Source organism: Budorcas taxicolor, chromosome 21 (assembly GCF_023091745.1).
Source record: "Budorcas taxicolor isolate Tak-1 chromosome 21, Takin1.1, whole genome shotgun sequence".
Lineage (NCBI taxonomy): Eukaryota > Metazoa > Chordata > Mammalia > Artiodactyla > Bovidae > Budorcas > Budorcas taxicolor.
This window is the reverse complement of record NC_068930.1, coordinates 59,034,985-59,062,403: the sequence shown is the minus strand read 5'-3', so window position 1 is coordinate 59,062,403 and position 27,419 is coordinate 59,034,985. Positions and strand designations below refer to the sequence as shown.

Below are 27,419 nucleotides of genomic sequence, written 5' to 3'. Positions count from 1 at the left end.
GCGGGGCCTCGCAGGAGGGAAATCGAATTAGGGCACATGGTTATCAGAAAACAGCACCAGCAGATCTGGGATTGGCACTTCAGGTGTGTGGCTGATTTTCCTAATTAACCAAAACTGTATCTCACCAGCTACAGCTCTGTGGAGATCTGTATGGGGACATGGGGAGGGTGGTCAGGGAATTGCGGTTGAAGTGTATCCTATTGGAGATACATAAGTGGTTATCAATATTGAGGCTTTAAGGTGTGGGAGCAGGTGTTCAGTGGAGGGGTTTCAAGAGTGTGATCCAGGCCTAGTTTTTCAGAAAGAATTCAGGTATGTGAGGGGTTTCCTAGCCAAGGATGTAGCTTGATTTGGGTCATAAGTGATTGGGTATAAAGGTATCAGAACCATGTTGTGGTCTTAGTTTCTTTTGTTTTCACAATATTGCTGGACTCTAGTCTTCATTCTCCAGTACGCTCCTAGCCCTTTCCTTGACTAGGACTTCACAATGCAGCTCTCTAGATGTTTTGTTGATACAGAATGCCTAAGAAAACTTGTTTTGGTATGAGATGCAGACTGTCAGATTCCTTAAAAATCTGTGAGCCTGTGTGAGAGCTTACAAACCTGAGAATTCCTTCCATCCCCTCTTGCAGATATATCAAATATTTTTAATCTCATTCTTATAAGCATGAGTGAGGGATAGGTTTTGTCTCAAGTGAGGAGGAATTTGGACCTTTTTTTTAGAGGGAGCAGGCCATGTTCTTTTTTGTTTGTTTCTTTTTTTTTTTTGCAGGCCATGTTCATTGTGGAAGATGTAGTTACGATGAATGTCTGCTTTATGTTGCTCCTTCATCCTTGCACATTGCTCCAGCAGTACCAGAGTCTTTGATATTTTTGGTATATAGTATATTTTAGAGGTTCCACGATCTCAGGAAGCAGGGGACATTTGTATTAGAACAATCCTTTACTAATTAGCTTTTAAGAAACGATGTGATGTCTTGCAGATAGCCAGGAATCTCTTTTATTTGTATCAGGAGCTCAGTAAAATATTTGAATCCATTGTGTGAGACATATTTAGTAATGAATTAAGAATATGGCACCTGATCTCGTTAGGTGGCACATTATCAGGGGCCCATCAGCCACAGGGATTGACTTCAGAGTTAGGTCCCTTCATCCTTGATTTAAACGATGACTGCATCTGTTCATTTTAGCGTCTGATTGACCAGGGCCACTCATGAAGTCAGAAATGAAATTAAATCCAAACTGAGAAAAGTTAGACATGGGCTGCCGAGGTAGGGTAATATTTGATTACACAAATGCAGGAAATATAGTTGGGGATTAAAAGCTAAACAGGTCAGGACTAGAAACAGTTCTGGATAAGTAGACATAAAATAGAAGTCTTGAGAAAAATAAAGGACCTTGGGGGTCTTGGCAGTGACTCAGCAGTAGAGTGTTGGTGCCAAAAAGTGTGACAAGATTGATAAGGGCCAAGGATGCCAGGGCAAAACTGAGGAACAGTCTTGCTGGATTCTGAGTTTCTTAGAGCCAGTTAGTTTCTAGTTTGAGTTTTCATTCTGAGAAGAATATAGAGAATGCTGAATCAAGAAAAGAGCAATGAAAGCACATAGGCTGGTCAGTCAGACCTGAGCAGAGGCTTGGGTTTGGGGCCCCAACATCGCCTAAGCAGCTCCGGCAGGGAGGGCGCCAGAGGGTGGGGGCGGCCTTGTGGGGGAGGGTCTGTCCCAGCAGGTTCTCCTTTGGGTATGAGTGAGGGGAGGGAGTGGTCCTGGCACTGAACTTTTTGGGGTTTTTTGTGATAAGTCCATTAGAACTTAATTTCTCCGAACTCTCCTAATTCAGTAAAATCTCTAATGTCTTTTTTCTTTTTTTTAAAAAAATGTGTTATTTATATATGAGAGGAGCAGATGACAAGATAAGTCTCAAATTAGATATTGGTCAAAAGAAGCAATTTCTAATTGCCTAGGGTCATTACAGCTTCAGCCTCATCTCTCATAACTTCTGCTTCACCCTCAAGAATGTAGAGCAGTCACTGATGTTCAGTGTCCTGAGCTACTTCACGATCGTCAGAGGTAGATAGTTTGCAGTAAAAGGTTGAATTAGGTCCTTCTGGCTAACCTCCAGTTAATTATATTTTAGAAACCCCATTTTCTTTGAGCATTTTGGTTTATCAGAGTTTTACTGGATAGGGAGTAAAATGCAGATGAAGGGCACATTTGAAGGCTTTATTAGTGCTAATTGGCCATTCTTCATCTCCACAGAAGGCAGAATTAGAGGAATAGGCTTAGTCTGCAAGAGAGATTAGGGCAGGCAGAAGAAAGAACTTCCTGATGGTAAGGGCTACTCAGGCTGGAGGGCTGCAGTTTGGGAAGTGGGTGCGTCGGTCCCCGGGCGCAGGCCCTGGGCACGTTCTCAGTGCAGAAACCTCCGCTGTTCTCAGGCCTAGGACCTGCCTCCATTTCTCATCTTCCCCACCCTTCCTCCTCCTATCCCTTTTTGGGCAGCATTTCATAGGCCTCGTGACAGGTCTTTCTGGCCCATGGGGAAGCCCTTTACCTGTTTTGGGGATACAGTATTTTGGAGATAACTGGGGAGTAGGAAAGAGAACAGTAAGAAGCAGGCATAAAGTGGCAAATGAACCAACTGGTAGTGATTATTAACTTGGTTATGTTTTTTAATAGAATATTTAGAAATTCCTCCTTTCAACAAGCAGTACACAGAATGCCAGCTTCGAGCAGGAGCTGGCTACATTCTTGAAGACTTCAATGAAGCCCAGGTAAGGCATTCTTTTGTGTAGCTTCCCAGGGGAGGCAGTAATGCAAGTCCACTTGCTGGACCAAGAAGCGGCTGGATAGAGTTGGTAGAGATTTTGGGAACTGAGATGCTGCCAAAATGTTGTTGCATAAAATAGAACCTTTACAATGTACAAGGAAGAGAAGTCAGAACCTTGGGTTACATTTAAGAGGATTGGTTCTGTTGCTGGGACAAAAGCAGATTAAAATTTGTGTTTAACGGAAATCTTTTTCACGGTACTGGCTAAATGCATGGGGTGTGGTTGTCCCTTGAGGACTTAGACCCCCAGAAAGCTGCAGGTGAGGCAGGGAGATGATCTAGGGAAGCTGCTTGGGTGAGAGAAGAGGCCTTGGGTAGGACAATGGACTCAGTCACATTTTGGATAGTATCTGGAGGTGTTCAACTGTTTCCTGTGACTCATTAAGGAAGCTATTAAGCGGCTTTCCATAGTCATCACCAGACCCACTGGTTTTGTGCCGTTTCTTCCAGTGTAACACAGCCTACCAGTGTCTCCTAATTGCGGATCAGCATTGTCGAACCCGGAAGTACTTCCTGTGCCTTGCCAGTGGGATTCCTTGTGTGTCTCATGTCTGGGTCCATGACAGCTGCCATGCCAACCAGCTCCAGAATTACCGCAATTACCTGCTGCCAGCTGGGTACAGCCTTGAGGAGCAAAGGATTCTGGATTGGTGAGTAGTTGTGCGCCTGTCTAGAACAGCAGACAGGAAGACAGCAAGCTTCCAGAGGGAAAGAATCTCAGTGGGAGAGTAAGTATTTCTAGAAACTGGAACAATCATGGGATACATGACAGAATTTGGGTTTGAGATTATTTTTGCAATTTAGTTTGTTCTCCTAGAGTTAGGGACCTATGGTTAGGGACCTTTTTAAAAACGTGTGAGATTTTCATGTAGATTCAATATTCTCAACTTGTCAGGTGAGGGGACTAAGTTTTAAGCAAGACATTAAAAAATACAGACCCAGGAATGTGATTTGACTGATTTGGGGGCTCAGGATAAATCTGGAAATCAGAAGGGGCAGATTACGAGGTCAGGATCCCAGAGAAGACACATCATTCAAAGAAAGAGGGAAGGGGGTGATGCCCTCAGCAGCGCTTTTGAAAGCATTCAGATGTACCCGAGTCTCTCTGCAGAAAGGCTGTTGTTGGATATTATTTATCATGCTGTTTTTCCGACTCCTCCATAGGCAACCCCGTGAAAACCCTTTCCAGAATCTGAAGGTACTCTTGGTATCAGACCAACAGCAGAATTTCCTGGAGCTCTGGTCCGAGATCCTCATGACTGGGGGGGCAGCCTCTGTGAAGCAGCACCATTCAAGTGCCCATAACAAAGGTACCTGCAAAGTGTGTGTGGTGTTACTGAGCCAAGGATGTCCGTAGCTCTTAGGCCTGGTGCTCTAAGTCTCAGGCCTGATAGAAACACACGTAAGGTCAGTCTAAGAGAAGAAAAATGGTGCTTTCACAAGGTGAGCCACCATGAGTGAAGTACTGGGCTGTCTGTGCTTCTCTCGGTGTCCACTGGGTACTTGCTAAATAGAAGGCCAGCATATAGTGAGCACAGCTTTCCACTTTGCTTGTGATCAGTGGCACTGTGTTTGACTTGAAGGGCTTTAATTTGGGCAGAGTGGGATATACTGGTGAGAAGGTTTACCTGTCTTTTTACTGGAGGGCTAAATTGAGTCTCCTTTCCTCGTCCACCTTCCCCTGCAGATATTGCTTTAGGGGTGTTTGACGTGGTGGTGACGGACCCCTCGTGCCCAGCCTCTGTGCTGAAGTGTGCTGAAGCGTTGCAGCTGCCTGTGGTGTCACAAGAGTGGGTGATCCAGTGCCTCATTGTTGGGGAGAGGATTGGATTCAAGCAGCATCCAAAATATAAACACGATTATGTTTCTCATTAAGGATACTTGGTCTTACCGGTTTTATTCCCTGCTGTTGTGGCGATTGTGTTTTAACCAGGTTTTAAATGTGTCTTGTGTGTAACTGGATTCCTTGCATGGATCTTGTATATAGTTTTATTTGCTGGACTTTTATGATAAAATAAATGTTGAATCTCTTTGGTTGTAGTAACTGGGATTTCTTCATCCATTTCTTTGAGCTTAATCTCAGAACAAATAGCAAGACAAACACAGTAACTTCTCTGCAGTTTTCAGTGGACTTGTTTGCTGTAGGACAGCGGGGCCAAGGAAAGTAAGACAGTGAATTTTTTATAGTTTTCTGTGGTATCACTGTCAGAAGATTAATCTGGGTTGTCTAAAATTCAGTACTTCCCAAAATCTGATTTTACAATAGGCCAGATTATAGTTGTCCCAAAAGCTGAGTCAAATTGGGCACATATCTTAGTTTTCTGGTAGTGAAAAACAAATCTCTTTAGAGTTGAACTTACAGCTGACTTGTGGGTGCTATACTCTCAGAGCTAAAAAGGACCAGTTGTTGTGAATGGCTGGTGACTGTAAACTTGATGACTTGCTCCAAGGATAAACATGAGAAACAGTGATAAAACACTTGAAAATGTTAGCAGCTCTAGTCAGAGGTCAGAATTTTATTACTGTCACAGTCGGAAGCTGTTCCTTTTCTACTCCTAGCATCATCCCTGTTAAATGTCCTCTCATTCTCTAAATCAAGGCTTAAATCTCTAATACCTTCTTTTCCTCCTGCCAAATAGTAAATATTTTAGGCTTTGTGGGCCATTTGGTGTGTCACTACTACTCATCTTTGCTATGATGGCATGAGAGCAACTGTAGACAATAGGTAAGCAAATGAGTGTGGCTGTGTGCCGATAAAACTTTATTTACAAAAACAGGCTGACCATAGTAATGCTAACCTCTGCTCCAGAGGCAGCAGTGGAAGGGTCATCTTTAGCTAACAGTTACAGGGGATAGATGTCTATATGTGGTAGAAGAGGGATGGACAAGGGCCAGATTGAGTGAAGCCAGAATTATCTTTCAGTTTGGAGGCAGTTGTCCAATGCATATTTATTTTGGCTCATACTGATATGAAGATTGATGGTTATCAGTGATGGCTGGGCATATTACTCCTGTGGTTCATCTAATAAGGGATAATCAGACCTGCATCTTTAAGTATTTGAAATCTTTTTTTTTTTTTCCCGTAAGGACCCTTTTCTCTTTGTTAAAAAAAAAATACATTCTTAACAGTCTGAAATAACTGGAAGTTACTGGTAGAATTCTTCAGTCACAGTTGAAGACCCTTAAGGATGGGAGACTCTCCATTTCAATTTCTGAAAGAGGAAAGGAGGTCTGTGGGCAAACCTAGCTTACGTGGTGTTTTTCTTGCTCAGTGGTAACATCCAGCATTCGACCTGTTTATAATTCCTTTCTCACATGAGCCATATAATGTTCTGAGCTGTGTAACTTACTGCTGTGTCTCTCGAAGCTTGAACAGTACTTAGGCATGTAGTAGGTAACCTCCAACAAATGTTCCCAACGTAACAGACCTTGCCTGGTCAGCGGTGGGCCGAAGCTACAAGCTACAGAGTTGAGAACTCTGCGGGGGTGGGGCAGAGGCCCCTCCCACACAGGAACCAGGGGAAGGACTTGCACCCGTGGATGTTCAGTAATGGCTTCTAGGAGAGAAGTCAGAGCTTTTCTAGTAGCTGCAGCTGTACGGAGGCCGGCGAGAGAAAGGGGATGTTTGTTTTGAATCTTCTGTCACAATGCAGTGGGATTATTTCAGGTTGTGGACCAGAAATTCTCACATCCCGAAACTATAGAAAGAAAAAAAGAGCTGGATCAAAATATCATGCATTCCCGAGATTTTCTTCAAAAAAGTACGAATTGGGGCAACCTGTGATCTAGACAATCTCATTAAAACTCTTTTTGCTAAAATCACTTAGGAGGACTCTGCCTGACATTTCAGAGAGCAAAAGAAGAGTAAGTGCTTTTTTGAATGAGACAGACATTGGAGAAGCCACCTACGACTGAATCTATTAGATTTTTTAAAAGTTTAGAGTGTGAAGCAGCGGTTCCCTCCTTTCAGAAGCAAAAGCTCTGAGGGTCAAGGAGGCTGGGGGTAAGGGGCATTAAGGCTGAACAGCTGGCTCATGTCAGAACTGGGAACTGAAGCCATGCTGCCTCCCAGCAGAGCAGTGTGCAACTTAGCCAAGAATTTAAAGTCCATCTCAGTGTCAGGAATTTAAGTATTTACTTAAACTTCTACTGGAAAATAATCTTCGCTGATGATCAGACACAGCCTTTTTCTTCTCCAAGCCTTGCTTTCTTTGTTTGGACTAGATGATGGCTAAAGTCTCCTTCCAACTCTGGAATTCTACAATTCGTTAAAAAGCCACACACAATCCATTGAACGCCCTAGAGGCGATTGTTCTTACCTGCCCAGAGTGCCACCAGCCTGGGTGTAATATTTGTTATAATCTAGTCGTAGGAGTAGCTGAGCCAAATCCGAGTTGATCTGATGATTGCGAACACTGGAGAGGATCTTGAATAGGAGGGACGACTGACGGCTAAAGCCCTGCAGAAAGAAGGACTCAAGCTCTGTCATTCCTCTTAGATCTGCCAGCTACCCATGTGGAGTGAAGGGGCAGAGGGGAAAGTCTCCCTGAAAATTCCACAGCACCAACTGGCCTTCCGACAGTCCCATTTCTCTTGACTCCAAAAATGACTTCTTTGTACTGAGTCCACAGAACACAGAATTTCCCATGAAAGTACTCTTATTCTCAGTAGGAATTTAGCAGCCAGCTTTAAATGAGTATATTCTGCTATGTACTGGGCTGGCGAGAACCTGTGTTTTCAGATAACAGACCTGCCTGTGTTACAGGCAGATAATTATAATCGCGGTGAAATAGGGGGTTTAGTTCAAGGAAGTAAGGAGGTTGGATGTTAGAAAGCAGGAACAAAGCCAGTGTGTATTTGGCGGCTTAATAAATCATTTGGGGCTTAACTGCATTTGAACACCGAGCAGCACATACTTACCTGCTTCAAAAACTGATAAAACATTTTTTACCTTTGTATCTTGTTATTTGTGTGTGTGTGTACTGGGGAAAAGACCATGATTCCCCACGTGCAGAACCACCTGTATCCCTTGGATGGGGCTGCAGCCGGCCAGTGGCCAGCCTGACTCACCTTTACCAGGATGCTGAGCTGGGCAGCCCCACGTTCATCCAGTGGGCCCAGGTTCTGACTGACCAGTGAGCAGAAGCCGTGGCAGAGATCTAAGATTTCATTCAGGCAGTGAAACACCTACCCAGGAAACAGTTGGCATTAGGAGAAAAAGGAAGACACATCTGTGAAAGATTCGGGAAAGTAAGAGCTAACCTGTTCCCACCTTGTGGGCAAAGGCCCTGCACAAAACCTCCACCTGCGCCACAATAAACAGGCGTCGTCTCTCGGACCCACGAAGCGCGCCCACGCTGAGCTTCGCTTTTGGTGCTGCTCCCTGCGCCTGGGGCAGTTTCCTTGTACCTGTCCCCGCGGTGCCCCTTCCCCACTGGAGCCCTGAGCAACCCCTCGCCTCCCCCTCTGTATTGTGTGTACTGTTCACTTGGCATTTGTTCAGGCCCCCTGTGGTGTTAATGATCTGTGATGTATGTAAGTCCTGTTTCTCCAACTAGATTGTGAGCTCCTTAAGGGCAGAGCCATGACTTATACCTCTTTGTATCCCCAGTGCCTTGCATACAGTAAGCACTCAATAAATATTTGTTGATGATCACCTGCTCTGATACTCTGCTTTTCCGCAAGAACGCTCATACTGGGTAAGGACAGTCTCCCTGTCACAGGGGTTCTCGGTGTTTCCAACTCACAGAACCCTCCAGAGTGGCACCTATCTATAGAGCTCACTCTCCTTTAGAAATGGCCCCAAATGCCAGAACAAAAGAGTGTGACTGAGGAGTAACGATTAGCTCCCGTCAGAGATAAGGCATAACTATGCTATCAGAAAGTACTAGGAAAACGACAAAACAAAACACTACCAGGGGTCCTTTTAATCATTTTGCCTTTTTTATCCTTGAACTGGAATCAGTTTGTGCGCTAAGACTGGTGCCAACTGGAGCCTGGGTTCTACTAATGTAAGTGCCTAGTGCTCTGGGGCCTAGATTTCTTTTTAAAAGCTCCCAGATGATTCTCATGTGGAGCCAAGGTTGAGAGTAACCTCCCTAAAGGAGATATACAATATATGTATGTACACAGCCACACAGACACATACATAGGAGACACTACTCTAGCTATCTGAAAACAAGTTCCAAACTGGTCCATCCTGATCCGAAAGATTGCTAAGAAAGTAAACTATGTGCTTTCCATTAGTCTTTCTATGGTATCATAAAAGCTTTTTAAAAATTTCTTTAAATTCTTCTTTCTTGGGACTTCCCTGGCAGGCCAGTGGTTAGGACTTTGCACTTCCACCACAGTGGGGGCACAGGTTTGATCTCTGGTTGTGGAACTAAGATCCCACATGCCACAAGAAACAAATCCTTCCTTCTGAGGGGTAAGCATATATTATCTATAGGTGCTCACCAGGTCCTATGGTATAATATTATAATATTTCAGAAATTCAAAGACATTTTAAGTTCCTTTTTAGTATTCCGTTAGTTTTTGTCCATTGTAGATTGTTAACAATGTTTAAAGACAGACCGAATAGCTGCTGAACGATAGTTCCCCCGTTCCTGGCGAAGTCAGAGTGTCTAAGTGATCAGTCAGGCTAGAAGCAGTCTGAGGAAGCAGCCAGCTCTACTTACAGGTTTCAACAAGATAAAGGACTGGGCCAGCAGATTGCTCAGGAAGTGGTCGTGAGCCAATCGGATGCTTTCAAAGTCTCGGGTCGAATTGATTTGATGAAGCAGCTGTGAGAACTGAGACTCCAGCACATCTACCTTGAGACAATTACACAAATCATTTTAGTACCTTGCTCAGTCTAGGGACTCAAGGACATTAAGGTGCCTGAGCGATGAAATAGAAATTCTTTGTCCCTACCAACCTCCAGTGTCTTGGCAGATCCCTCCTACCGCCCATTCCCTCCACTGATTGCTTTGGTTCAGTCCTGATCCCAAAAGTTAGAGCAAACTAGGTTCAATGGGCATGTACAGCATGACTGCTGAGTGGATGAAGGAGAATGAGGAGTCAAGGTCCTCATTTCTACTTTCCTCTAAAATGCCGCCCAAGAAACAGACCTAGTGATAAAATCCATGGATTTTCAAACTCCAGTGTTTCACCAACTGCAGGATTCTTCAGTGACTCCTGCCAACCTGGGCTTTTCCCTTACCCCTTCCTCCTCCTCCCGCCATACAGACCTGGAGGTAGTACTGCAGGTTATCCACTAAGAATGCCATGCGGTTTCTGAGGCGCCACTTGACTGCATCGCTCTGGTTGGACTTGAGGTGCTTGCGCTGCATCTGTAGGGCCCAGCAGTGCTGCAGCTCAGCTTGCACCCGGCGCACACTCAGCAAGTACTTGAAAACGACATTGTACCTGGACAGGGGCACCAGACCATTCAAGATAAAACGTCACCCCCCCACCTCCGCCCACGACAGACCCTAGGACTCCGTGCCACCCACCTGTCCCCTAAAAGGCAGGAAGGACATCAGAATGGCTAGAAATGTGAACAGGTAAGCTGGTTTATTTCTATGATGGAAAACTGCACAGCCATCATGAAAAAAACTTTAGCTGTACAATATTACAAAATGACTCCAAGTGATATGATCGTGAATAAAAAAGGGGAACTGCAAAGACTACATATAGCCTGATATCTTTTTGGTAATGCTTAAAACAACTAAGTAGAAAAAAGAATACTCTGGGGGAACATATTTAGATACTATAAAAATGGGATTTAGGATAGTGGTCACTTAGGGCTGAGGGAGGCAAGGGACCAGGGCTGAGAAGGTCCACACAGGTAGACAGACATCAGGGTCTAGAAGTGGTTTTATGGTGTGTGTATAAGAAGGAGGGCAGGAGGGCCTTGCATGGACCAATAAGAACATGTTGGGAACCAAGGATTTTGGTTACTGTGATTCTCCCTGAAGACCAGATAGAGAAAATTAAGGGCTCCCTGGGGAGGGGGGAATAAATTAGGAGGTTAGGACTAACAGATACTCACTACTGTATATAAAATAGACAACAGGGTCCTCCTGTATAGTACAGGAAACTACATTCAGTATCTTAAAAACCTATACTGGGAAAGTATGACAAATATGAATCACTGCTGTACACTTACAACTAACACAACATTGTAAACCAACCATACTTCAATTGAAAAAAAAAACAAGGGCTCCCCTCACTGAGCTCAAACTAGCTGCCTGATGTTGAGTCCTGTATTGAGAAGATGCATGGGAAGAGCAGCCAGTTCCTGGTGGAAATAGGCTTATTTACCTATTCTTACCTATTCTTAGGGAGGCTTGCGTAAGAACCTGATTCCATCTGGCTTTAAAAAATGTTTATTTCTAATGGAACAATGTACTGAAAATAGTACATACACCTTGTTTGGATTCTGATTTGAACAAACCCAACCATAGAAAGACATCTTTTAGGTAATAAGGGAAACTTCAATATGGAACTATTGTTACTTTTACTGGGTGTAATAATGGCATTGTAGTTGTGTTTAAAAATGTTCCTTTTTCGAATTGCTTAGTGGTGGAGTGAAATGACTGGGATCTGCTTTAGGAGGCTCTGGCCAGAAAGAGGCGACGAACCCAACAGCATGACATGGCTGGTTACTGGAGACGGATGCTGTGTCCCTGGGAGTTGGTTACAGTCCATACTTTTGTTTACATTTGGGAATTTTCATAATAAAATGTTTAAGAAATACTTCTGAGCTTGGTTTCTTCAAGGGCGTTAGGAGCCTATGAAGTGAGGAGAAGAGTGGACTGGGACCTACAGATGCTCTCAGAGTCCGGGCAGCTCACTTAGGTGGGCTGTGGCTCTGTCTTCTCCCTGAACCAGCTCTGTCTTTGCAGTGTATGTCTATAGTGTCTCGTACCCTAGGCTGCTCTGCCCCCAAAAGTTGAGGCTTGTGTACAGGGATGGGGAGGAGGAGGAGGAGAGGCCACATACTGGCAGCCTGTAAATTGCTCCTTGTGTGTGTGCTCAGTCATGTCTGACTCTTTGTGACCCTGTGGGCTGTTGCCTGCCAGGCTCCTCTGTTCCTGTACTATACAGGAGGGATTTCCCCAGCAAGAATACCGGAGTGGGCTGCCATTTCCTCATCCAGGGGATCTTCCCAACCCAGGATTGAACCCATGTCTCCTGCTTTGGCAGGTGGATTCTTTTATCACTGCACTACCTGGGAAGCCCAAATTGCTCCTTACTTTGCAATTAAAAAAAAAAAAGGTTTTAAGGGTTTGACCCTCCCAGTCATTGCAGCATTCACTGCCGTCTCACACGCACAGCTTCACTTACTAGTGTTGTCTCTGGTCCCTGAAGGCATCCGAGTTCGCAGCCTCTGATTTACAGACTGTTCTGTAAATCAGAACAGTCTTCTACTCCTGATACTTTCTTCCATGGAAGTAAGTTGGATAATCATTACCTATGAGAAACTCAGAAATACTCACTTTTCCAGGACAGCAGGGGTGAAGAGAATGTGTAGTGGCCACTGCACTTTGTAGGAAAGACCCAGGGCCGCCCAGCCGGATGCAGGGGCTTCTCGCGGAGAAGTTTCCCGAGAAGGCCCTTCTCTTGCCTGAGTAGCATCTGTTAAGAACAGAGAAGATGACTTTGCTCATCTAGAACCAGGGTTTCAACAAGGTGAGAACAGTCATGAGATGAGCGCTCGCTTGAGCCGACAGTGTGAGAAGCAGAAAGGGGACACAAAAGGACTTGTAGGAGGCAAGGAGACGCCCGTGCGGGGTTCTCGCAGATCTGTCAGAGGTTATTTTTTCAGCCGCAAAGAATGGCGGCTGTAAATAAACAGACCATTCCAGCAGCATGACGAAAACAAAACCTTGGCCTGGCTGTCTCTTAGCATCTCTTGACCTCCCTTTTGTGTAAAATTAGGGCGCTGGATTAGGTGATTTCTGAGGTACAAACTTATACGGTTTCTGCAGAAGTAGATGGAAGCAGAAGAGACAGCGACCAGCAGCAGCAGAGAAGACGCGTGAAAGCAAGGCAGACCTTTGTGCTCCTTGCCGTGATACTCGATCGTCAGGTGCAGCAGAGGGAGCAGGTTGTCGTCGTCCAGCAGCACCTTGTGCGCCGACTGCTGGAAGGCCACGTTCACGTCTGCGGAGGAGGACACACGGGCCGAGTGGAGGTCTGGCTCTGCCACACATCCCAGCTCCTCTGGCTTTTCACCTCTCCCCAGCCCGCCCATCTCCAACAGCAGTTGCTTCTTCCTGACTAGCAAGCATTCCTTCTCCTCTTGCTAATAAGAGCATCCTGGTTTTCCCTGGAGAATCAACCCGGCCCAGAACAATCCATGTAGTTCCACCAGGGGCTGGTGACCCAGGAGTGATCTACCTTGTTACATTATGTTGTTTAGGGATATGAATATGACCCAATCCAGAGGTTCTATTCAGATTCTGAAAGAGGGCAGCTCTTTTCTTGTTTTTTTTAGATAAACGGAGTCAGTCAGATGTGAACTTGGTTACAGGCCATCTTGCTACCATACAGGAGGCCTGCTCAGAAGAAAAGGCAGAGGCGAAAGATGGAATGACACCAAGCCCTGAAGGCGTCAGGTGAGCCTTGGAGCAAACTGCCTAGAGCCATCATACCTGTGGCCTTTTCAATTATGAGAACTGAGGTTCTTTTTTCCTTTGCTTAAGTGAATTTGAATTGGAAGTGGATGGGATTTGAATTTAGTTTTCTGAAATCTGCAACCTAGAAAGTCCTATGTAAGTACAGTGGACATCTACTGTTTTATAGAGCTAGAAAAATGGTAACTGTTTTCTCTCCTACCTCTCCCACACCTTTTTTGACACTCCGCCTTACCTAACTCTCATGTAGTTCGGATGGGAATGGTTATCCTTCCTGTTAGTCAAGGGTGAACACTTAATTGAAGTAGGCATTTTCTTTGGCTGCACCGTGAGCCATGTGGGATTTTAGTTCCTCAGGGATCAAACCAGTGAGCCCTGCAGTGGAAGCTTGGAATCTTAACCACTGGACCACAGGGAAGTCCCCAAATAAACAGCTCTTCATGTCTGACCTCTTTGATACAGGGACAGGTATACAATCTAGTTGGACTAATCAAAACCCCTTCCCTGGAATCCTTTAACCTGCTACCAGAGAGACCAGGTTTGACTCCCCCAGCAGATGCTGTGAGGTATGTTCCTGGGAGCTGCTGGTGGCCATGTGGCCAAATGGGACTGGACGGCCACCAAAGAACACACAGACGATCCTAGCAGTGAGAGAATCCTAGCAGTGAGAGGGTCCCAGCAGTGAGAGGACCCTAGCAGTGAGAGGGTCCCAGCAGTGAGAGGACCCTAGCAGCCTCTGGTTCTTAGGCCCAGCTACATCCCCATGGGCCGCCTCATTGGCCTGGCGGTAAAGAATCTGCCTTTCAATGCAGGAGATGCTGGTTTGAGCCCTGGGTCAGATAGATCCCCTGGAGAAGGAAATGGCAACCCACTCCAGTATTCCTGCCTGGAAAATCCCTTGGACAGAGGAACCTGGTGGGCTACAGTTCATGGGGTCTCAAAAGAGCCATGACTTAGCGATTAAAACAACAAATATCCCTATCCCACTGGAGTTACAGATACAATAGCAAATAAATTCCCCCCTTCTACTGAGGTGGTTTTCCATCATTGACAACCTATAGAGTTCTAATACAACAAGGGGCAATAAGTCCCAATATGGGGACTTCCCGAGTGGTTCAGTGGTTAAGACTGTGCATTCCCAGTGAAGGGACCAAGGGGTTCAATCAGTCCTTGGTCAGGGAACTAAGTTTCAGCATGCTGCATGACTCAGCCAAAACGAAACAAAACGTCCTAATATATCCCTTAAGAGAGAGATGGCTACAGGGACTTCCCCAGTGGCCCAGTGGTTAAGACTTTATCTTCCAGTGCAGGGGATGCAGGTTTGATCCCCAGTCAGGGAGCTCAGATCCCATATGCCTCCTGGCCAAAAAACTAAAACGTAAACAGAAGCAATATTGTCACAAATTCAATACAGACTTAAAGAAATATATGGCTATAATCTGATGAGATAACTCGTTTGAAGGCTTCTACTACCTCTTCGAGGAAGGCTCACACGCTGAGGCTGTTCCCAGTGACAACACTGTGAGCATACCTGAGCGGCCTTCTGTCTTTGGAAACACTCTAACTAACCAGGCTACTTTAAATGTGGACCAGGTCTAAATGGTTCAGCAGCAGGCCAAGCCATCCCTACAGCCCTGGGACTTCAGCAAGCTGGTTAATTCTCAGGCCCCAGGGTGATTACCATGTTCAGTTACTGCAGTGGGTGGTGTTTTTAACATGTGTTGGGCTGTATCAATGAAGGCCTGAAACAGTTCTCCACGTCCCAGAAGGTAAAAGTCTTTAATGATCTGCAGAAAGAATTTCAATTTTTAATTCAGTAAACCAGCAAGGCCAGGAGCTCTTCACTATCCTAAGAGATTCAGGCATATAATTTCATCTGTTTCAGTCCAGCTTACAAAAGGAAATAGGGTTTTGGCATTTTAAAGGAGCATACTTGGAAATGAGTGACTGGCGTGTCTTTGATATTATTTATTCAACAAAAACACAATTATGCCAGAAGAAAGTAAACAGCCAAAGCTTTGTGCTAGAGTAAGTCTGTAGTGTTAGATGGAGTTTGCCCACCTGGATGAGGACATAAAAAGCCACTCTAGAAGTCGGGATAGGCAACCAGCGCCCTCAGGAGAGGCTGGAGAATAAAGGCATTGTCCACCAGCATCATTTTAAGAGGTAAAAGAAGAGGTAAGCTATTACCTTCAGCTGACCCAGTAAATCTGACTCTTCCACCATCAGCTTCCAGAGATGCTGTGAGAAGGACCAACAATACAGGGTCAAAGGTTCATTACAAAGAACGGTTCTGTGAAAATCCAGCAATGTATTGAAAAAGGTATACATACCATGACCACACTGGGTTAATCCCAGGAATAAATGTTTAAAAGGTAAGAAAATACGAGATGGAAATACTCTGGAATTAGACAGTGGTGATGGTTGTACAACATTGTGAACATAAAAAAAAAAAGTGAACCTGCCTATTTTTAAATGGCTCAAACGTTTAAGTTTGATGTGTGTTTTCAATCTCAAAAAAATTTAATATGAATATAACTTATTAAAGTTAATAACTTTAATAACTATATTAAAGATTAAAAAAGAAAAACCATGATTGTCTCAATAGATGCAGAAAAAGCATCTGATAAAACATCTGTTAATGATTCTAGAAAGCAAAGATTAGAAGGAAATCTTTTTATTCTGATAAAGGGTATATACCAAAATCCCACAGCAAACAACCTATTTCACAGCAAAACATTAGAAGAAATTCCTTTAAAGTCATTCAACATTGTACTAAAGACTTGCCAATATGGGGGAAAAAAATAATAATTGCAAAGGAAGAAACAAAACTGTTACTATTGTCAGATAATATCACTACCTGCACAGAAAGTCCAAGAGAACTGACATAAACTATTAGAACTAGCAAGAGAATTTGGCAAGCTTGATGATGAATATAAAAAAATCCACTACATAGCCATTACCGCATCAAAGGATCCTGACTAGGATTTGCCCAGTGAAGTGATGGGTGTTGATTCAGTGTGCCTGGAATCTTTACCTGGGTGTTCCTACTCTCTGCCCTCTCTCAGGAACTGACACAGACTAGGAACTGGCCTTTGGCCCTTCTCCAATACACGATGCTAGACAAAACAGCTGACCTCCCCAGGGGAATGTAAGCACAGAGGTCAAAATAATTAGGCATGGGAGGTGTAAGAGGTTCAACAGACTAGATATACACGGCCTTCCCAGGTGGCTCAGTCATAAAGATTCTGCCTGCTAATGCAGAAGACGTGGCTTCAATCCCCGGGTCAGGAGATCCCTTGAACAAAGAAATGGCAACCCACTCCAATATTCTTGCCTGGAGAGTCCCATGGACAGAGGAGACTGGTGGGCTACAGTTCAGAGGGTCACAAAGAGTTGGACACGACTGAGCGACTAAACAGCAGCAGCAGGTAACACTGGGGAAGTTTCAGAACTGCCTCAGGGGGTAGCATAGTTAGCCGCCCAGATCTCCCCAGTAAGACCGAGACATTCCATACGCCAGCTGTTCAGAATACTATCTGTTACTGGTGCTTTTGGCTAAAGGGAGCTACTGTGCCCATGTTTCCCTCCTGAGGAACCAATTTCTGATAGATGTGGAGGTACAATGGCCTAGCCCTCTAGTCTCAATTTGGGACATCTCTGGAAGGGCCACTCTAGCTTCAGAACTCTCCATAAGACTGGCCAAGGCTTCTGCTGCCACTGCATCACAGTTTATTTGCTCTGGAATCCTAACCACTAGGTCTCCAGCAACCCTCCCCTTGCTTTTCCCCCAAATTTAAAATACTCTTTATAAATATGCTTAAGAGGCAAGGATAACAGGAATATAAATAAAAATAAATAATAAAAAGAACCAAGATGTTGGATCAACTGAATATCCATACACAAAAATTTAAAACTTGATCTATACCTTGTACCACATACAAAATTAATTAGAAATGATTATGAACCTAATTGAAACTAAAAACTATAAGTTTTCTAAAAGAAAAGAGAAAATTTTTGTGACGCTGGGTTATGCAAAGTTTTCTCAGTCACAACACCAGAAGCATGCACCACAAAATAAACAGAAATTGATAAACTAGACTTAATCAAAATCAACACCTTTTGCTCTTTGAAAGACTCTGTTAAGAAAATGAAAAGAAGTCACAGGGAGAAAATATTTGTAAGTCACGTATCTGATAAAGGACTTACAAATCCAAAATGACTCAAAACTCAATAGTAAAAAGTAAAGTTTTTCCAATAAAAAATGGAAAAAAGGTTTGGAGACTTCCAAGAAAAATATATGGATGACAAATAGAGAAATGAAAAAAATTTCAGGCTTCCAGTTCAAGATGGCGGAGTAGAAGGATGGGCGCTCATCTCTTGTGAGAGCACCAAAACTGCAACTAGCTGTTGAACAGCGATCCACAGGAGGATGCTGGAGCCCACCAGAAAAAGATGCCCCACGTCCAAAGGCAAAGAAGCAGCAGAGAGACGGTAGGAGGGGCACAGTCACGATAAAATCAAACCCCAAATCCACCGGGTAGCTGACCCACAAACTGGAGAACAGTGGTATCAAAGAAGTTCTCCCACTGTTGTGAAGTTTATGACGTCAGACGATAAAATCAAACCCCACATCCACCGGGTAGCTGACCCACAAACTGGAGAACAGTGGTATCAAAGAAGTTCTCCCACTGTTGTGAAGTTTATGACGTCAGGCTTCCCAGCCTGGGGATTGAACAAAGGGACTGGGAATCCCCAGGGAATCTGGCCTTGAGGGCCAGGGGGATTTGATTATAGGACTTCCAAAGGACTAGGGGAAACAGACTCTAGTCTTGGAGGGCCTCCTGTGCAGGGTCAGTAGGCAGGGCCTCACCACAGGGACAGGGGCACTGGAAGGTCCCCCTTGGCGAAAATACTCTTGGAGTTCACCATTACCCCTACCATACAGCCTGTAGACCCCAGGGCAGGGTCGCCTCAGGCCAAACAACTACCAGGGAGGGAGTGCAACCCCATCAATCAGCAGACAACTGGATTAAAGCTTTACTGAGTGAGGCCTAGCCAACCAGAGCAAGGCCCAGGTTTTCCCACCACCAGTCCCTCCCATCAGGAAGATTATACAAGCCATTTAGTCTCCTCCATCAGAGGGCAGACAGAAGAAGCAAGCAGCAGCACAGTCTCACAGTGGCTAAAACAAAAACCACATTACAGAAAGTTAATCACAATGAAAAAACAGAAAGTTACGTCCCAGATGAAGGGACAAGATAAAACCCCAGAAAAACAACTAAATGAAATGGAGCTAGGCAACCTTCCAGAAAAATAATTCAGAATAATGACAGTGAGGATGATCGAGGATCTCAGAAAAAGAATGGAGGCAAAGACTGAGAAAGATGAAAGAAATGTTTACTAAAGACCTAGAAGAACTAAAGAAAAAACAAACATGCATAATACACTCGAAGGAATCAACAGCAGAATAACTGAGGCAGAAGAATGAATAAATGACCTGGAGGGCAGAATAGTGGCAATCACTGCTGCAGAACAGAATATAGAAAAAAGGATGAAAAGAAATGAAGACAGCCTAAGAGACCTCTGGGACAACATTAAACACAACAGTATTTACATTATACGGGTTCCAGAAGGAGAAGAGAGAGAAAGGACCAGAGGAAAATACTTGAAGAAATAATAGCTGAAAACTTCCCTAACATGGGAAAGGAAATAGTCAACTACGTCCAGGAAGCCCAGAGTCCCAGGCAGGATAAAACCAAGGAGGAACACACCAAACACACATAGTAATCAAACTGACAAAAATTAAAGATAGAGATAAAATAAAAACAACAAGGGGAAAATGCCAACATAAAAGGGAACTCCCATCAGGCTGTCAGCCGATTTCTCAACAGAAACTCTACAAGCCAGAAGGGAATGCCATGACATATTTAAAGTGATGAGGGGGGCATCCCTTGGGGCTCAGCTGGTAAAGAATCTGCCTGCAGTGCGGGAGACCTGGGTTCAATCCCTGGGTTGGGAAGATCCCCTGGAGAAGGGAAAGGCTAGCCACTCCAGAATTCTGGCCTGGAGAATTGGGTCACAAAGAGTCAGACATGACTGAGTGACCTTCACTTTAACCTATGATAAAATGATTTAAAAAAATAAAAAATAAAGTGATGAAGGGGGAAAACGTACAACCAAGAATACTCTACCCAGCAAGACTCTCCTTCAGATTTGATGGAGAAATCAAAGGCTTTCCAGACAAGCAAAAGTTAAGAGAATTCAGCACCACCAAACCAGTTTTACAACACATGCTAAAAGAACTTCTATAGGCAAGAAACACAAGAGAAGGAAAAGACCTACAGAAAATAAACCCCAAACAATTAAGAAAATGGTAATAGGATCATAGTGAAGTCGCTCAGTCGTATCTGACTCTTTGTGACCCCATGGACCGTATAGCCTACCAGGCTCCTCTGTCCGTGGGATTTTCCAGGGAAGAATACTGGAGTGGGTTGCCATTTCCTTCTCCAGGAGATCTTCCTGACCCAGGGATTGAACCTGGGTTTCCTGCATTGTAGGCAGATGCTTTAGGATCATACATACTGATAATTACCTTAAATGTAAATGGATTAAACGCACCAGAGACACAGACGGTTGGGTGGATGAAAACGTGTATGTCTGCACTTCTACTTACTGCATCACCCTGCTTGACCCCCACAAATTGTATATAATTATTTTATATTGTTAAATTAATCATGTTTTCATTATGGCTTGAAATTGTAATTATCTTTTATTTTTTCTATGGTTATTGATTGTGAAAATCAATAAACATTTTTACTATGGTGACATCGAAAAACCAAGAAAGTTCCAGAAAAACATCTCCTTTATTGACTACCCCAAAGCCTTTCACTGTGTGGATCACAACAAACTGTGGAAAATTCTTTAAGAGATGGGAATACCAGACCACCCGACCTGCCTCCTGAGAAATCTGTATGCAGGTCAAGAAGCAACACTTAGAACTGGACATGGAACAACAGACTGGTTCCAAATAGGAAAAGGAGTATGTCAAGGCTGTGTATTGTCACCATGCTTATTTAACTTATATGCAGAGTACATCATGAGAAATGCTGGGCTGGATGAAGCATAAGCTGGAATCAAGATTGCTGGGAGAAATATCAATAATCTCAGATATGCAGATGACACCACCCTTATGACAGAAAGCGAAGAAGAACTAAAAAAGCCTCTTGATGAAAGTGAAAGAGGAGAGTGAAAAAGCTGGCTTAAAACTCAACATTCAGAAAACTAAGATCATGGCATCCAGTCCCATCACTTCATGGCAAATAGATGGGAAACAGTGGAAACGGTGAGAGACTTTATTTTGCGGGGCTCCAAAATCACTGCAGATGGTGATTGCAGCCATGAAATTAAAAGACGGTTGCTGCCTGGAAAAAAAGCTATGACCAACCTAGACAGCATATTAAAAAGCAGAGACATTACTCTGCCAACAAAGGTCTGTCAAAGGTCTGTCTAGTTAAAGCTATGGTTTTTCCAGTAGTCATGCATGGATGTGAGAGTTGGACTATAAAGAAAGCTGAGCACCAAAGAATTGATGTATTTGAACTGTAGTGTTGGAGAGGACTCTTCAGAGTCTCTTGGACTGCAAGGAGATCCAACCATTCCATCCTAAAGGAAACCAGTCCTGAATATTCATTGGAAGGACTGATGCTGAAGCTGAATTGTATCATGACTGGTAAGAGAAAAATAATAGAACTCTATATCACCAAAACTAGGATCTAATAGAAAAACCTATAATCACTTTTTATAATCCAGATGCATATCAGAATTATCTTGGAGTTTTTGGAAAAATACAAATACTCAGGTATTGTTATTTTTTCTCCAGAGGTCTAGATAGATTTCTAATGAGCAGTCATGTTTAAAAACAAGTGATGATCTTTAACTTTTATCTAGTTGGTTTCACTTATTCTATTTCATACTCAGTGCTCTCATTTCATTCACTTTATGTACTTAAATTTCTCCATCTCTTTTTTTTTTAATGTTCTTTCTCAAGCGTTCATCAAGTGTAGTAGAAGCTTTTGTGTACATATATATAAATATGTATGATATATATATATATTTTAGAAAACTTATGAATTTTTGCCTAACTAAAAAAATTATGACATTTTGATTCTACTTGACTTAGTTTGAATAGAATGCCAGATTTCTAATTAAAAAACAGATTGCAACAAGCAAAAAAGGTTCACTGTATAGCACTGGGACTATAGTCAGTATGTTGTAATTACCTATGGTAGAAAATAATTTCCCAAATACTACATGAATACATGTGTATCTGTGTAACTGAATAACCTTGCTGTGCACCTGAAATACTGTCAACTCTACCCCAATAAAATACATATATTAAAAATAAAAGGGCCATGTATAACAGACCTACAGCTGGTGTCACACTCAAATGGAGAAAGTCACAAGATAAGGATGCCCACTCTGACAACTTTTATTTAACATAATTTTGGAAGTCCTAGCTACAGCAATCAAAGAAGAAAAAAAGTAAAGGGAATCCAAATTAGAAAAGAAGTTAAACTGCCACTGTTTGCAGATGACATTACACTATACACTGAAGATCCTAAAGATGTTACCAGAAAACTACTAGAGCTCATAAATGAATTTGGTGAAGCTGCAGGTAACAAAATCAATACACAGCAGTCAGTTGCATTTCTATACACTAACAACAAAAGATTAAAAAAAAAATTCAAGAACCAATTCCATTTATCATTGCATCAAAAAAGAATAAAATACATAGGAACAAACTTACCTAAGGAGACAAAAGACATGTATTCCTCTTTTGCTATAAGATGCTGATGAAAGAAATCAAAGAATACATAAACAGATGGAAAGATATACCATGTTTGTGAATCGGAAGAATCAATATTGTCAAAATGACTATACTACCCAAGGTAATCTACAGATTCAATGCAATCCCTTTCAAATTACCAATGGTATTTTTCACAGAACTAGAACAAAAAATTCTCAAAACTTATATGGAGACACAAAATAGCCAAATATACCCCGAACAGCCAAAACAATTTTGATAAAACCAGAGCTGTAGGAATCAGGCTCCTTGACTTCACACTACACTACAAAGCTACAGTCATCAAAACAGAATGGTAGTGGCACAAAAATAGAAATACAGATCCACGGAACAGATAGAAAACCCAGAAATAAGCCCATGCACCTGTAGTCAGTTAATCTATGACAAAGGAGGCAAGACCAGACAATGCTGGAAAGACAGTCTCTTCAGCAAATGGTGCTGGGAAAACTGGACAGCCACATGTTAAGAAAAAAGAAGTTAGACCATTCCTTAATTCCATACATAAGAATAAGCTCAAAATGAATTAAAGACCTAAATGTTAGACTGGACACTATCAAACTCTTACAAGAAAACATATGCAGAACACTCTCTGACATAAATCACAGCACCATCTTTTTTAATCTATCTCCCAGAATTGTGGAAATAAAAGCAAAAAGAAACAAAATGGGACCTACTTAAACTCAAAAAGTGTTTGCACAGCGAAGGAAACAAAAAACAAAAGACAACCCACAGACTGGGAGAAATATTTTTCAAATGACGTGACTGATAAGGGATTAGTCTCCAAAATTTCCAAACAGCTTATGACACTTAATAGAATAAAAACAACCCACTCAAAAAATGGGCAGAAGACCAGAAGAGACATTTCCGCAAAGAGGACACACAGATGGTCAACAGGTCCAGCATCACCAGTTATTAGAGAGACGCAAACCAAAACTATAATTAGGTATGACCTCACACCAGTCAGGATGGCAATCCTCAAAAAATCCACAAACAACGAATGCTGGAGAGGGAGTAGAGAGACGGGAACGCTCCTGCACTGTTGGTGGGAATGTAAGTTGGTGCAGCCACTATGGAGAACAGTATGGCAGTTCCTTAGAACACTAAGAATAGAGTTGCCATATGACTGTGCAATCCCACTCCTGGGCATATATCCAGAGAAAAGCGTGGCCCAAAAAATACACGCACCCCAGTGTTCACTGTGGCACTGTTTACAATAGACAAGACATGGAAGCAACCTAGATGTCTGTTGGCAGGAATGGATACAGATGTGGCATACATACACAGGGGACGATTACTCAGCCATTAAGAAGAGTGAGGTGAGGCCATCCGAAGCAGCATGGATGGACCCAGAGTGTGTCACACTGAGTGCAGGTCAGAGAAGGAGAAATGCCATATGATATCCATCATATGTGGAGTCTAAAAAGAAATGATACAAATGAACTTACTTACAAAACACCCTCTTTCAAACAAATCACCCTCTTCCAACAACACAAGAGAAGACTCTACACGTGGACATCACCAGATGGTCAATACAGAAATCAGACTGATTATATTATTTGCAGCCAAGATGGAGAAGCTCTATACAGTCAGCAAAAACAAGACCAGGACCTGACTGTGGCTCAGATCATGAACTCCTTATTGCCAAATTCAGACTTACATTGAAGAAAGTAGGGAAAAAACCACTAGACCATTCAAGTATGACCTAAATCAAATCCCTTATAATTATACAGTAGAAGTGAGAAATAGATTTAAGGGATTAGATCTGACAGACAAAGTGCCTGAAGAACCATGGATGGAGGTTTGTGACACTGTACAGGAGGCAGTGATCAAGACCATCCCCAAGAAAGAGAAATGCAAAAAGAAAAGTGGTTGTCTGAGGAGGCCTTACAAATAGCTGAGAAAAGAAGAGAAGCTAAAGGCAAAGGAGAAAAAGAAAGATATACCCATTTGAATCCAGAGTTCCAAAGAATAGCAAGAAGAGATAAGAAAGCCTTCATCAGTGATCAATGCAAAGAAACAGAGGAAAACAATCGAATGGGAAAGACTAGAGATCTCTTCAAGAAAATTAGAGATACCAAGGGAACATTTCATGCAAAGATGGGCACAATAAAGGACAGAAATGGTATGGACCTAACAGAAGAAGATATTAAGAAGAGGTGGCAAGAATACACAGAAGAGCTATACTAAAAAGATCTTCCTGACCCAGATAATCACGATGGTGTGATCACTCACCTAGAGCCAGACATCCTGGAATGTGAAGTCAAGTGGGCCTTATGAAGCATCACTATGAACAAAGCTAGTGGAAGGTGATGAATGCCAGTTGAGCCAGTTCAAATCCTGAAAGATGATGCTGTGAAAGTGCTGCACTCAATATGCCAGCAAATTTGGAAAACTCAGCAGTGGCCACAGGACTGGAAAAGGTCAGTTTTCATTGCAATCCCAAAGAAAGGCAATGCCAGAGAATGTTCAAACTACTGCACAATTGCACTCATCTCACATGCTAGCAAAGTAATGCTCAAAATTCTCCAAGCCAGGCTTCAACAGAATGTGAACCGTGAACTTCCAGATGTTCAAGCTGGATTTCAAAAGGCAGAGGAACCAGAGATCAAATTGCCAAAATCCACTGGATCATCAAAAAAGCAAGAGAATTCCAAAAAAACATCTACTTCTGCTTTACTGACTACACCAAAGCCTTTCACTGTGTGGATCACAACAAACTGGAAAATTCTTCAAGAGATGGGAATACCAGACCACCTGACCTGCCTCCTGAGAAATCTGTACACATGTCAAGAAGCAACAGTTAGAACTGGACATGGAACAACAGACTGGTTCCAAATAGGAAAAGGAGTATGTCAAGGCTGTATATTGTCACCCTGCTTATTTAACTTATATGCAGAGTACATCATGAGAAATGCTGGGCTGGACGAAGCATAAGCTGGAATCAAGACTGCCGGGAGAAATATCAATAATCTCAGATATGCAGATGACACCACCCTTATGACAGAAAGCAAAGAACTAAAGAGCCTCTTGATGAGAGTGAAAGAGGAGAGTGAAAAAGCTGGCTTAAAACTCAACATTCAGAAAACTAAGATCATGGCATCCAGTCCCATCACTTCATGGCAAATAGATGGGAAACAATGGAAACAGTGAGAGACTTTATTTTGCGGGGCTCCAAAATCACTGCAGATGGTGACTGCAGCCATGAAATTAAAAGACGGTTGCTGCTTGGAAGAAAAGCTATGACCAACCTAGACAGCATATTAAAAAGCAGAGACAGTACTCTGCCAACAAAGGTCTGTCTAGTCAAAGCTATGGTTTTTCCAGTAGTCATGCATGGATGTGAGAGTTGGACTGTAAAGAAAGCTGAGCACCAAAGAATTGATGCTTTTGAACTGTGGTGTTGGAGAAGACTCTCGAGAGTTCCTTGGACTGCCAAGGAGATCCAACCAGTACATCCTAAAGGAAATCAGTCCTGAATGTTCACTGGAAGGATTCATGCTGAAGCTGAACCTCCAAAACTTTGGCCACTTGATGCGCAGAACTGACTCACTGGAAAAGACCCTGATGCTAGGAAAGATTGAAGGCAGGAGTAGAAGGGGATGACAAGGATGAGATGGTTCTATGGTGTCACCAATTCAATGGACAGGAGTTTTGAGTAAACTCTAGGAGTTGGTGATGGACAGGGAGGCCTGGCATCCTGCAGTCCATGGGGTTGCAAAGAGTCAGACACGACTAAGCGACTGAACTACTGAACTGAAGAAGGTGTAGAGAAAAAGGAGCCCTACTGCACTGTTGATGGGAATGTAAACTGATACAGCCACTATGGCGAACACTATGGAGATTCCTTAAAAACCTAGGAATAAAGCTACCACATGACCCAGCAATCCTACTACTGGGCATATACCCTGAGAAAACCATGATTCTAAATGACACAGTTCTCCCAATGTTTATAGAAGCACTATTTACAATTTTCAGGACATGGAAGCAACCTAGATGTCCATCGACAGACAAATGAATAAAGAAGATATAGTACATATATACAATGGAATATTACTCAGCCATAAAAAGAATGAATTTGAGTCAGCGGTATTGAAGTGGATGAGCCTAGAGCCCGTTATACAGGTTGAAGTGAGTCAGAAAGAGAAAAATATGTTATTAATGCATATATATGGAATCTAGAAAAGCAGCACTGATGAACCTATTTTTAGAGAAGAAATGGAGACCCAGACAGAGAGCATGGACTTGGGGACACAGTGGGGAACGGAGAGGGTAGGACAAAGTGAGAAAGGAGCACCGACGTGTACACAGCACCACGTGTAAAACAGAGAGCTAGTGGGAAGCTGCCACGTGACACAGGGAGCCCAGCCTGGCGCTCTGCCATCGCCTAGCAGGGCGGGAGGGGAGGCAGAGACAGCGGCTCAAGGGGGAAGGGATGTATACAATTATGGCTGATTCTTGCTGTTATAGGACAGAAACTCATACAACATTGTAGAGCAATTATCTTCCAATTAAAAAATTTTTTAAATGCTGGAGTGCAAAAAAAAAAAAAGGAATGGAAAAATATTATTTGTTCTGCCTTCCTATGATCGATTATCCTAAGGCTGTTACTAAAATAATAAGTAAGGCACTAAATTTAGTCAGAAACAGTGGGTCCCCTGGAGTCACTGCCAACTATACAATGGACTCAAAAGGCTGTCTATCTGAAATAAACCAAAATCTTTGTTTATTACTAATTAACTGACTAGCTAACAATCAAACTCCTGTCAGGTGGGAAAAGGCTAAGGCAGTTCCGCCTCTATTATTAGAATGGAATGCTTTTATTTTCTACTTCCTGCCCTTCAACTCTCTCAAACACTTCCCTGCAAGTTAAGTTCTAATCACACCAAGAGGGAATAAATCAAGTACTCAATTTCTAGGAAACTAGTCTATTTTCTTCCAAAGAAAATATACTACGAGGGGCCTCCCTGGTGGCCCAATGGTTAAGAATCTGCCTGCCAGTGCAGGGAACGAAGATGCCACAGGCCTCGGGGCAACGAAGCCCCTGAGTAGCTGTGTGCCCCTAAGTAGCCACAACTATTGAAGCCCAAGAGCCCCAGAGCCTG

The 27,419-nt window shown here is 43.1% G+C and overlaps 2 protein-coding genes across 4 annotated transcripts in view; one reads left to right on the top strand and one right to left on the bottom strand.

Moving 5' to 3' along the window:
- TP53BP1 (tumor protein p53 binding protein 1) overlaps positions 1 to 4,821 on the top strand; it is a 70,050-nt gene extending 65,229 nt beyond the window's left edge. Inside the window, exons 25-28 of the mRNA XM_052659472.1 lie at positions 2,679 to 2,773; positions 3,280 to 3,479; positions 3,994 to 4,139; positions 4,517 to 4,821. Of these exons, the coding sequence (XP_052515432.1) occupies positions 2,679 to 2,773; positions 3,280 to 3,479; positions 3,994 to 4,139; positions 4,517 to 4,704 (629 nt within the window). The 3' untranslated portion in view covers positions 4,705 to 4,821. The remainder of the gene's footprint in view (positions 1 to 2,678; positions 2,774 to 3,279; positions 3,480 to 3,993; positions 4,140 to 4,516) is intronic.
- A 545-nt stretch (positions 4,822 to 5,366) lies between these two features.
- Positions 5,367 to 27,419, bottom strand: part of TUBGCP4 (tubulin gamma complex associated protein 4) — a 43,235-nt gene continuing 21,182 nt past the window's right edge. The window contains exons 10-18 of one of the 3 annotated variants that reach the window (XM_052660168.1): positions 15,642 to 15,692; positions 15,133 to 15,238; positions 12,871 to 12,978; positions 12,312 to 12,450; positions 10,059 to 10,236; positions 9,507 to 9,641; positions 7,900 to 8,016; positions 7,149 to 7,288; positions 5,367 to 6,527 (exon numbers count right to left, since the gene is read on the bottom strand). In XM_052660168.1, the coding sequence (XP_052516128.1) occupies positions 6,515 to 6,527; positions 7,149 to 7,288; positions 7,900 to 8,016; positions 9,507 to 9,641; positions 10,059 to 10,236; positions 12,312 to 12,450; positions 12,871 to 12,978; positions 15,133 to 15,238; positions 15,642 to 15,692 (987 nt within the window). In that variant the 3' untranslated portion in view covers positions 5,367 to 6,514. The remainder of the gene's footprint in view (positions 6,528 to 7,148; positions 7,289 to 7,899; positions 8,017 to 9,506; positions 9,642 to 10,058; positions 10,237 to 12,311; positions 12,451 to 12,870; positions 12,979 to 15,132; positions 15,239 to 15,641; positions 15,693 to 27,419) is intronic. The other 2 variants (XM_052660167.1, XM_052660169.1) reach the window with 2 other exon arrangements.